Below are 13,429 nucleotides of genomic sequence, written 5' to 3' on the forward strand. Positions count from 1 at the left end.
ATTCATTTAACGTTAAGAATCATACTCTGCGGCAGCCTTGTGTAATGTTTCAAATACAATATGACGTCATTTGTAAATCATATATGACGCAAGTAAATAAAAGGCACTAACTGCTGTAAAAAGAAAAAGGGAATTCCCCATTTAAAAGTTCCGGTCCAGATTGCACATATGTGCGATACAGAATAAATTTATTACACGGTTTCAAAAGGCCTTTATCACTATAGTAAGATTGAATAGGTATGTAATAAATAAGAAGCGAAAACAACGTATGTGAAGCTCTGTATATGTAGTGTAAGTATGTAGTGCAAAAGGCAGCTTCCTATCTTGTACTGTTGTTGTTGTTATTATTATTTGCCTATTAACAAATCATGGCTGGATTATATATTTGTGCACCCTCTCCCCTTTCCGGCAACTTCGTCTCAAGTGGCCTCTGGTCCGTACCTTTTAATCCATATGATTATAACTATAAGCATTCCAAAGAATATTGCGATTCCAATCACGATTCCAGCAATTCCTGCAAAAGGCAAATATTTATTAATGTGGTTAGCACTTCGTTTCACGCTCTTCGAAATGTGATATTTTAGGATTGGTCATGAAATCATTAAATTTAATTATTCTTTGTTTAATAGTGACCACCAACATGGTACATTTAGATGATTTACCAGGATCCATAATATTTGAATGCGACAGTCACCGAAACCAAGAATAATACACCGACAACAGGAACATGTCTAGAATAAAATACATCGCGATCGGGGCAATAAAACTAACTACATAATTATCAGAAATATTAGGAAATAATTATGGACGTTATTCAAATATGGCTCAGCATTTGAGACTTTTTATATGTGCACACATATAAGGAATGTGTCTCAGTATGCTAAGTATCAATGTAAAAAATTAAAAAATTCCTCAGAAAGTGAGAATTAAATGTACAATTCATCTATCTCACAGCAGTTTGTTATATTTCTAGAATTGTATTTCCATTTAAAGTGTTCTTAACCTATGCGTGATGGTGTATATAATTGACATATCTAGCATTAGGAAAACATCGAATTTCATTCCTATTTCATCGTCTTATGATTCATATAGGATGTCTATCATGTTCCTAATTTCTACAATGTCTTCTTCCACTCTGGAGCTTTGCTCCGGTTCCTTAAGTAATAAAGAAAATAAGAAAGCTACGCCCCAAGTTGTTCAGGAACAAGGTTTTATATTTGAACCGACCTCGGTGGCGTCGTGGTTAACCCATCGGACATAAGGCTGGCAGGTACAGAGTTCACAGCCCGGTACCGGTGTAAACGGAATGCAAGTCCGTAGGAACAGTGGTCTGCCCGGAATTAATCTCTTAGGAATGCAGGTCCTAGGTCTAATATATCTAGGAATGCAAGTCCTAGGACTTACGTTCCTTAGGAATACTGGCCTGACTGCCAGGATATGAAGTCCGGGCCGGACTTGCATTCCTGGACAATCCAGATTTAAGTCCGGTCGTACACATAAAAATTAAATTATAAATGTAAACAAAACGAAAACTTAATTAACTTAGGATATTAGCGCCTCTCTTTATTTAAATATTTTCTATTTATTCCAATATTTTCCATTTATATAATTTGCAAGAGTTTGTACACATTTTGTTGACCTTATTACATGAGCAGAACCAAGGTCTTTATTCATTGCGTATTGTTCCAAACTAATAAAACTCAAAAACATTTACCATAATTCGAAGCATATTAGTACTCGCAAATAAGTGTATCTTGCCCATATGATATACCAACACAATTATCTGTTAGACATTATATATTGGTATTTGATAATAATAATAATAAATAATAATAATAATAATTTAACTATAACAATGTGATATTTGCGTTATATACATTATCTTGTTATTATATAATTTTAAGTTTGTGCCTTTCTGTCAATAATGTTGCAGGCGTGTGTACATAGCGTGTGGTGGGGGTGGGGTGGCGTGTTCTAAACACCCCTCTTCAAAGCACATTTCTTGACCTCTCCCCTGCATAGCTTACTGAACATGTGTCTGCTTTGTCAATTTTGCTCATTTTAAAATTTAATTTGGTCTAACATATGACATATCAGACTCTAGCCTCTATGATATCTTAGTCCCAACAAACCATACCATCGATAAACTAATATGTTAAATGGTGTTTATTAATGTTTATCAATTAATAGAAATATCAATGACTAAGAGTGAGGTTTAGCAGCTCAATGGGCTACTAGACCGACTAAAACAAAACAGTAATCATAGAACAATTATCATACTGTTAATAATATGCACACACAATTTACAAAGATCCTTTTGAACAGACTAACTACTCATGACACTTTTACACCTGACCGTTTTGGTCGCAATAGGCATCCAGACTCCCTTTTTGGGAGAAGGGGTGGGGGAGGCATGCTGATCATTATTGCCCGAATGAAACGAAAATGTCCAAATCTGGAACACAAGGTATATTTATATTCGCATTACTACCAAGACGCTAAATAGGATTCCAAGCAAATCAGTCTGCATTTTTACATGGATTACAACTAATATTGTGAGTAAAATTATGGATATGCATGGTGAAGATTTTAGGTCAGCTCATTTTGCCCGAACGTGTCCATTGCCCCCCCCCCCAATGGGGGAGTGACGTGACCCCCCCCCCCCCCCCCCCCCCCGACTCACACCTCCACCCAGTATCGAACGCTTATGATGTTCCTAACGGCCAGGTATTATAATAGAGACCCTTTCCCCAACTGATATCTTATGCTTTTTATGGTCGAAACTGCTATAATGCAGTCAGTGGTAATTAATTTCAGGTGTTTTGATGCTATTTTTAATTGTTCATCAATAAAAAATCAAATGTTCATGCTTATTATTCCTGTTATTTTATATTGTAGTAACTGGTCATTATAGTACTAGTTATAAGTACTAACTACTAGAACTAAGTACAGTTTTTAAAGTTTTATTTCAGTGATTTTCAGGAATCATATATATGTAATAAGCAAACTATCGGAAATAAATTCCAGAGGACTAGGAATACTAGGATTGAAAGTCCTGTGGACTAGGAGTACCAGGAATAAAAGTCCCACGGACTTACATTCCTCGAAATGCACGTCCCACAGACTTAAATTCCTAGGGATACAGGTCCCACAGACTAGGATTCCGAGGAATGGAAGTCCGACCGGGCAAAGATTAAAAAAATCACAGTTATTCAGATTGTGACTTACCGTCAAAATATAAACTTACAAAACATATTATTAAAAATTATGTTGGTGCATATAGAAATTGTCTTTTGTTGTTCACCAAATGTTAGTTTTTTTGGAGTTACCAGTTTTCATATATATATATTTAAAACAATTTTGGGCTATATATTGAGGGGGGGGGGGGGGGTATATTTCATCGTGTTGGACACATGGACATATAGCCTACTTTATATCTGTAGTTGCTTTATATACTTTTGTAAAAAGCAAGATATTCGTACTACTTCAATATTGTAACAAAAATGTAAGACGATTACAAAAATTCACTTACGTGTCTGATCCACAAGTCTATGAAGTAAAAACAATTAAGTTGATATTCAGACTTAAAAATATTTTTTGACATGGAGATTTGAACCCACAATAATCTTAAGGGACTCGTACACTTATCTATCACACGTGTCTTTCTGGCAGCTCGTGCAAATTGCAGAGTATAATAAACGGACATCTAATTTGCCGGACTAGTATTTCTGTCACTGCTGTAGAAGGAATTTAAGTCCGGTAGGAATACAAGTCCTAAGATAAAAACAACTTAAAAATAAACCAGGAATGAAAGTCCGGGTAGGACTATGGTTCCTAAGCTATGGAGGTCCTTTTACACCGGCTCTCTCCCAGAGCGAGTTTTAACGACTTAATGGGTAGGTGTAAGACCACTGCACCCTCTTCTCTCTCACGAACCACTAATAATTAACAACTAACCCACTGTCCTGGACAGACAGGCCAGATAAAAAATAAGTTGAAATGAAAATGAAAATTTATATTTGAGAAGTGTTTACCTACCTCCTCCATCTAAAGGCGTGGGCTCATCTGTAATAAAGAACAGGTGAAATGAGATATCGTGTCAAAAGTATTCTATAAAAATAAACATAGAAGGGCGACACCTTTCTAATATATGGGTGATAGTAAAGTAAAGTTTGTTTTATTTAACGACGCCACTAGAGCACATTGATTTTTTTTTTATCTTATCATCGGTTATTAGACGTCAAACATAATATTATGGTCATTCTGGCACTGTTTTTTTTAAGAGGAAACCCACTGTCGCGACATAGGCTACTCTGTTACGACAGGCAGCAAGGGATCTTTTATTTGCGCTTTCCACAGGCAGGATAACACAAACCACAGCCTTTGTTGAACCAGTTATGGATCACTGGTCGGTACAAGTGGTTTACACCTACCCATTGAGCCTTGCGGAGCACTCACTCAAGGTTTGGAGTCTGTATCTGGATTAAAAATCCCATGCCTCGACTGGGATCCGAACCCAGTACCTACCAGCCTGTAGATCGATGGCCTAACCACGACGCCACCGAGGCCGGTATATGGGTGATAGGGCTCCGGGAATAATAACTAGTAACACAAATAGCGTCAACTTGCTAATTTCTTTTTGAGAGATAGAAATTGAAGAAGGAGAAGAAGAATTGTAATAGTTCACAATTTTAAAAAGAGGCAATGGAAATGGTGGATGAGCACAACTCAACGTGGTTTGTCACTTCTGGCTGCTTGTGGGGAAGTGGGGAGGGAGTCTTGATCTAGAATGCAATGTTTCCCCTAGGGGCTGTTCCGGATCCCGTACGAACCCCGTGAATTTATTATTAAAATATATCTGAAAATATACCTTTCTGTAAGTATACATGTACTAAAGAATGCATCTAAAGGCAACTGAAATTTCAAAACTGTTTACGGGGAAGCATGTCCCCAAACCCCTCTAGCATGTTCGTCCTCTTCGGGGGCTCAGTTTACGTCCAACTATTTTGCCAACCCTCTGAACGAAAATCCTGGTGGAAGCACAGAGAGTGATTGTGATGATAATGATGTTGATGATGGTGATGATGATTATATTGATGATGATTATTATTATTATGAAGATGATGATAATGGTGATAATGACGATGGTGGTGGTGGTGATGATGATGATGGTGCTGATAATGATGATGATGGTGCTGATTATGATGATGCTGATGATGACGACGATGATGATGGTGCTATTGCTGATGCTGAAGCAGTTGAGGAAGAATAAAAGGAGTAGGATGAGGGAAGAAGAAGAAGGAATAAAGAAGGCCAACAAAAAACAAAAAAAAAACCGCGAAGAAAAATAAAATCATAAGAACAAAAAAACAAAAAACCCAAAACCCCCCCCCCCCACCTTCTTTTTTTGGTTAAATGTGGAAAATAATGTTGAAGACGAAGAAGGATGCGGAGGAAGTAAATAACGTAGAACAAAGAAGAGGAGCCGCTTACCGCCACCGCCACTGCCACTGCCACAACCAAGCTCGAGCTCAAAGTCAACCACCTGGAGATCCACGTCATCAGGGCTAATGTCGCTTTCGTAAGCCATGTCTGAGAAGCTCTTCCCGATGAGAAAATCGTGCAAGTTGTGCTTTGATGCAATCTGTTTAGGGACGACAATCTCTACGGGGACAGTAGTTGCTTCTGGTACGACTGACGTCATGGACGTAACAATGACAGCTGATTCGGGGACGGCGGCCATTAGAGGCGTAGCTGTCTGTTGCTGTTGTTTCAGATGCCATGCTTGATGGTCAAATTTCGTGAATTCTTAAGAAATAAAGAATGAAACCAAGAATGAAAAAAGAAACCAAAACCGAAGCAAACAAACAGACATAAAAGGAAGACAACACACATTCTTCAATGAATATAAACGTCGTCAATGGCAAACAAACAGACATAAAAGGAAGACAACACACATTCTTCAATGAATATAAACGTCGTCAATGGCAAACAAACAGACATAAAAGGAAGACAACACACATTCTTCAATGAATATAAACGTCGTCAATAGCAAACAAACAGACATAAAAGGAAGACAACACACATTCTTCAATGAATATAAACGTCGTCAATGGCAAACAAACAGACATAAAAGGAAGACAACACACATTCTTCAATGAATATAAACGTCGTCAATGGCAAACAAACAGACATAAAAGGAAGACAACACACATTCTTCAATGAATATAAACGTCGTCAATAGCAAACAAACAGACATAAAAGGAAGACAACACACATTCTTCAATGAATATAAACGTCGTCAATGGCAAACAAACAGACATAAAAGGAAGACAACACACATTCTTCAATGAATATAAACGTCGTCAATGGCAAACAAACAGACATAAAAGGAAGACAACACACATTCTTCAATGAATATAAACGTCGTCAATGGCAAACAAACAGACATAAAAGGAAGACAACACACATTCTTCAATGAATATAAACGTCGTCAATAGCAAACAAACAGACATAAAAGGAAGACAACACACATTCTTCAATGAATATAAACGTCGTCAATGGCAAACAAACAGACATAAAAGGAAGACAACACACATTCTTCAATGAATATAAACGTCGTCAATGGCAAACAAACAGACATAAAAGGAAGACAACACACATTCTTCAATGAATATAAACGTCGTCAATGGCAAACAAACAGACATAAAAGGAAGACAACACACATTCTTCAATGAATATAAACGTCGTCAATGGCAAACAAAGAAACATAAAAGGAAGACAACACACATTCTTCAATGAATATAAACGTCGTCAATGGCAAACAAACAGACATAAAAGGAAGACAACACACATTCTTCAATGAATATAAACGTCGTCAATGGCAAACAAACAGACATAAAAGGAAGACAACACACATTCTTCAATGAATATAAACGTCGTCAATGGCAAACAAACAGACATAAAAGGAAGACAACACACATTCTTCAATGAATATAAACGTCGTCAATGGCAAACAAACAGACATAAAAGGAAGACAACACACATTCTTCAATGAATATAAACGTCGTCAATGGCAAACAAACAGACATAAAAGGAAGACAACACACATTCTTCAATGAATATAAACGTCGTCAATGGCAAACAAACAGACATAAAAGGAAGACAACACACATTCTTCAATGAATATAAACGTCGTCAATGGCAAACAAAGAAACATAAAAGGAAGACAACACACATTCTTCAATGAATATAAACGTCGTCAATGGCAAACAAACAGACATAAAAGGAAGACAACACACATTCTTCAATGAATATAAACGTCGTCAATGGCAAACAAACAGACATAAAAGGAAGACAACACACATTCTTCAATGAATATAAACGTCGTCAATGGCAAACAAACAGACATAAAAGGAAGACAACACACATTCTTCAATGAATATAAACGTCGTCAATGGCAACACAAGAAACATAAAAGGAAGACAACACACATTCTTCAATGAATATAAACGTCGTCAATGGCAAACAAACAGACATAAAAGGAAGACAACACACATTCTTCAATGAATATAAACGTCGTCAATGGCAAACAAACAGACATAAAAGGAAGACAACACACATTCTTCAATGAATATAAACGTCGTCAATGGCAACACAAGAAACATAAAAGGAAGACAACACACATTCTTCAATGAATATAAACGTCGTCAATGGCAAACAAACAGACATAAAAGGAAGACAACACACATTCTTCAATGAATATAAACGTCGTCAATGGCAAACAAACAGACATAAAAGGAAGACAACACACATTCTTCAATGAATATAAACGTCGTCAATGGCAAACAAACAGACATAAAAGGAAGACAACACACATTCTTCAATGAATATAAACGTCGTCAATGGCAAACAAACAGACATAAAAGGAAGACAACACACATTCTTCAATGAATATAAACGTCGTCAATGGCAAACAAACAGACATAAAAGGAAGACAACACACATTCTTCAATGAATATAAACGTCGTCAATGGCAAACAAACAGACATAAAAGGAAGACAACACACATTCTTCAATGAATATAAACGTCGTCAATGGCAAACAAACAGACATAAAAGGAAGACAACACACATTCTTCAATGAATATAAACGTCGTCAATGGCAAACAAACAGACATAGAAGGAAGACAACACACATTCTTCAATGAATATAAAGGTCGTCAATGGCAAACAAACAGACATAAAAGGAAGACAACACACATTCTTCAATGAATATAAACGTCGTCAATGGCAAACAAACAGACATAAAAGGAAGACAACACACATTCTTCAATGAATATAAACGTCGTCAATGGCAAACAAACAGACATAAAAGGAAGACAACACACATTCTTCAATGAATATAAACGTCGTCAATGGCAAACAAACAGACATAAAAGGAAGACAACACACATTCTTCAATGAATATAAACGTCGTCAATGGCAAACAAACAGACATAAAAGGAAGACAACACACATTCTTCAATGAATATAAACGTCGTCAATGGCAAACAAACAGACATAAAAGGAAGACAACACACATTCTTCAATGAATATAAACGTCGTCAATGGCAAACAAACAGACATAAAAGGAAGACAACACACATTCTTCAATGAATATAAACGTCGTCAATAGCAAACAAACAGACATAAAAGGAAGACAACACACATTCTTCAATGAATATAAACGTCGTCAATGGCAAACAAACAGACATAAAAGGAAGACAACACACATTCTTCAATGAATATAAACGTCGTCAATGGCAAACAAACAGACATAAAAGGAAGACAACACACATTCTTCAATGAATATAAACGTCGTCAATGGCAAACAAACAGACATAAAAGGAAGACAACACACATTCTTCAATGAATATAAACGTCGTCAATGGCAAACACAAACAGACATAAAAGGAAGACAACACACATTCTTCAATGAATATAAACGTCGTCAATGGCAAACAAACAGACATAAAAGGAAGACAACACACATTCTTCAATGAATATAAACGTCGTCAATGGCAAACAAACAGACATAAAAGGAAGACAACACACATTCTTCAATGAATATAAACGTCGTCAATGGCAAACAAACAGACATAAAAGGAAGACAACACACATTCTTCAATGAATATAAACGTCGTCAATGGCAAACAAACAGACATAAAAGGAAGACAACACACATTCTTCAATGAATATAAACGTCGTCAATGGCAAACAAACAGACATAAAAGGAAGACAACACACATTCTTCAATGAATATAAACGTCGTCAATGGCAAACAAAGAAACATAAAAGGAAGACAACACACATTCTTCAATGAATATAAACGTCGTCAATGGCAAACAAACAGACATAAAAGGAAGACAACACACATTCTTCAATGAATATAAACGTCGTCAATGGCAAACAAACAGACATAAAAGGAAGACAACACACATTCTTCAATGAATATAAACGTCGTCAATGGCAAACAAACAGACATAAAAGGAAGACAACACACATTCTTCAATGAATATAAACGTCGTCAATGGCAAACAAACAGACATAAAAGGAAGACAACACACATTCTTCAATGAATATAAACGTCGTCAATGGCAAACAAACAGACATAAAAGGAAGACAACACACATTCTTCAATGAATATAAACGTCGTCAATGGCAAACAAACAGACATAAAAGGAAGACAACACACATTCTTCAATGAATATAAACGTCGTCAATGGCAAACAAACAGACATAAAAGGAAGACAACACACATTCTTCAATGAATATAAACGTCGTCAATGGCAAACAAACAGACATAAAAGGAAGACAACACACATTCTTCAATGAATATAAACGTCGTCAATGGCAAACAAACAGACATAAAAGGAAGACAACACACATTCTTCAATGAATATAAACGTCGTCAATGGCAAACAAACAGACATAAAAGGAAGACAACACACATTCTTCAATGAATATAAACGTCGTCAATGGCAAACAAACAGACATAAAAGGAAGACAACACACATTCTTCAATGAATATAAACGTCGTCAATGGCAAACAAACAGACATAAAAGGAAGACAACACACATTCTTCAATGAATATAAACGTCGTCAATGGCAAACAAACAGACATAAAAGGAAGACAACACACATTCTTCAATGAATATAAACGTCGTCAATGGCAAACAAACAGACATAAAAGGAAGACAACACACATTCTTCAATGAATATAAACGTCGTCAATGGCAAACAAACAGACATAAAAGGAAGACAACACACATTCTTCAATGAATATAAACGTCGTCAATGGCAAACAAACAGACATAAAAGGAAGACAACACACATTCTTCAATGAATATAAACGTCGTCAATGGCAAACAAACAGACATAAAAGGAAGACAACACACATTCTTCAATGAATATAAACGTCGTCAATGGCAAACAAACAGACATAAAAGGAAGACAACACACATTCTTCAATGAATATAAACGTCGTCAATGGCAAACAAACAGACATAAAAGGAAGACAACACACATTCTTCAATGAATATAAACGTCGTCAATGGCAAACAAACAGACATAAAAGGAAGACAACACACATTCTTCAATGAATATAAACGTCGTCAATGGCAAACAAACAGACATAAAAGGAAGACAACACACATTCTTCAATGAATATAAACGTCGTCAATGGCAAACAAACAGACATAAAAGGAAGACAACACACATTCTTCAATGAATATAAACGTCGTCAATGGCAAACAAACAGACATAAAAGGAAGACAACACACATTCTTCAATGAATATAAACGTCGTCAATGGCAAACAAACAGACATAAAAGGAAGACAACACACATTCTTCAATGAATATAAACGTCGTCAATGGCAAACAAACAGACATAAAAGGAAGACAACACACATTCTTCAATGAATATAAACGTCGTCAATGGCAAACAAACAGACATAAAAGGAAGACAACACACATTCTTCAATGAATATAAACGTCGTCAATGGCAAACAAACAGACATAAAAGGAAGACAACACACATTCTTCAATGAATATAAACGTCGTCAATGGCAAACAAACAGACATAAAAGGAAGACAACACACATTCTTCAATGAATATAAACGTCGTCAATGGCAAACAAACAGACATAAAAGGAAGACAACACACATTCTTCAATGAATATAAACGTCGTCAATGGCAAACAAACAGACATAAAAGGAAGACAACACACATTCTTCAATGAATATAAACGTCGTCAATGGCAAACAAACAGACATAAAAGGAAGACAACACACATTCTTCAATGAATATAAACGTCGTCAATGGCAAACAAACAGACATAAAAGGAAGACAACACACATTCTTCAATGAATATAAACGTCGTCAATGGCAAACAAACAGACATAAAAGGAAGACAACACACATTCTTCAATGAATATAAACGTCGTCAATGGCAAACAAACAGACATAAAAGGAAGACAACACACATTCTTCAATGAATATAAACGTCGTCAATGGCAAACAAACAGACATAAAAGGAAGACAACACACATTCTTCAATGAATATAAACGTCGTCAATGGCAAACAAACAGACATAAAAGGAAGACAACACACATTCTTCAATGAATATAAACGTCGTCAATGGCAAACAAACAGACATAAAAGGAAGACAACACACATTCTTCAATGAATATAAACGTCGTCAATGGCAAACAAACAGACATAAAAGGAAGACAACACACATTCTTCAATGAATATAAACGTCGTCAATGGCAAACAAACAGACATAAAAGGAAGACAACACACATTCTTCAATGAATATAAACGTCGTCAATGGCAAACAAACAGACATAAAAGGAAGACAACACACATTCTTCAATGAATATAAACGTCGTCAATGGCAAACAAACAGACATAAAAGGAAGACAACACACATTCTTCAATGAATATAAACGTCGTCAATGGCAAACAAACAGACATAAAAGGAAGACAACACACATTCTTCAATGAATATAAACGTCGTCAATGGCAAACAAACAGACATAAAAGGAAGACAACACACATTCTTCAATGAATATAAACGTCGTCAATGGCAAACAAACAGACATAAAAGGAAGACAACACACATTCTTCAATGAATATAAACGTCGTCAATGGCAAACAAACAGACATAAAAGGAAGACAACACACATTCTTCAATGAATATAAACGTCGTCAATGGCAAACAAACAGACATAAAAGGAAGACAACACACATTCTTCAATGAATATAAACGTCGTCAATGGCAAACAAACAGACATAAAAGGAAGACAACACACATTCTTCAATGAATATAAACGTCGTCAATGGCAAACAAACAGACATAAAAGGAAGACAACACACATTCTTCAATGAATATAAACGTCGTCAATGGCAAACAAACAGACATAAAAGGAAGACAACACACATTCTTCAATGAATATAAACGTCGTCAATGGCAAACAAACAGACATAAAAGGAAGACAACACACATTCTTCAATGAATATAAACGTCGTCAATGGCAAACAAACAGACATAAAAGGAAGACAACACACATTCTTCAATGAATATAAACGTCGTCAATGGCAAACAAACAGACATAAAAGGAAGACAACACACATTCTTCAATGAATATAAACGTCGTCAATGGCAAACAAACAGACATAAAAGGAAGACAACACACATTCTTCAATGAATATAAACGTCGTCAATGGCAAACAAACAGACATAAAAGGAAGACAACACACATTCTTCAATGAATATAAACGTCGTCAATGGCAAACAAACAGACATAAAAGGAAGACAACACACATTCTTCAATGAATATAAACGTCGTCAATGGCAAACAAACAGACATAAAAGGAAGACAACACACATTCTTCAATGAATATAAACGTCGTCAATGGCAAACAAACAGACATAAAAGGAAGACAACACACATTCTTCAATGAATATAAACGTCGTCAATGGCAAACAAACAGACATAAAAGGAAGACAACACACATTCTTCAATGAATATAAACGTCGTCAATGGCAAACAAACAGACATAAAAGGAAGACAACACACATTCTTCAATGAATATAAACGTCGTCAATGGCAAACAAACAGACATAAAAGGAAGACAACACACATTCTTCAATGAATATAAACGTCGTCAATGGCAAACAAACAGACATAAAAGGAAGACAACACACATTCTTCAATGAATATAAACGTCGTCAATGGCAAACAAACAGACATAAAAGGAAGACAACACACATTCTTCAATGAATATAAACGTCGTCAATGGCAAACAAACAGACATAAAAGGAAGACAACACACATTCTTCAATGAATATAAACGTCGTCAATGGCAAACAAACAGACAT

At 35.8% G+C, this 13,429-nt stretch overlaps 1 protein-coding gene across 4 annotated transcripts in view; it reads right to left on the reverse strand.

Annotated features, from left to right (window-relative positions):
- LOC121385383 overlaps positions 1–13,429 on the reverse strand; it is a 55,557-nt gene that overhangs the window by 11,312 nt on the left and 30,816 nt on the right. For all 4 annotated transcript variants that reach the window (XM_041516050.1, XM_041516048.1, XM_041516051.1 and 1 more), the window contains 3 exons: positions 5,494–5,808; positions 4,039–4,065; positions 442–514 (listed from right to left, as the gene is read on the reverse strand). In XM_041516050.1, the coding sequence (XP_041371984.1) occupies positions 442–514; positions 4,039–4,065; positions 5,494–5,808 (415 nt within the window). The remainder of the gene's footprint in view (positions 1–441; positions 515–4,038; positions 4,066–5,493; positions 5,809–13,429) is intronic.

This window comes from Gigantopelta aegis, chromosome 11, assembly GCF_016097555.1.
Source record: "Gigantopelta aegis isolate Gae_Host chromosome 11, Gae_host_genome, whole genome shotgun sequence".
Classification (NCBI taxonomy): domain Eukaryota; kingdom Metazoa; phylum Mollusca; class Gastropoda; order Neomphalida; family Peltospiridae; genus Gigantopelta; species Gigantopelta aegis.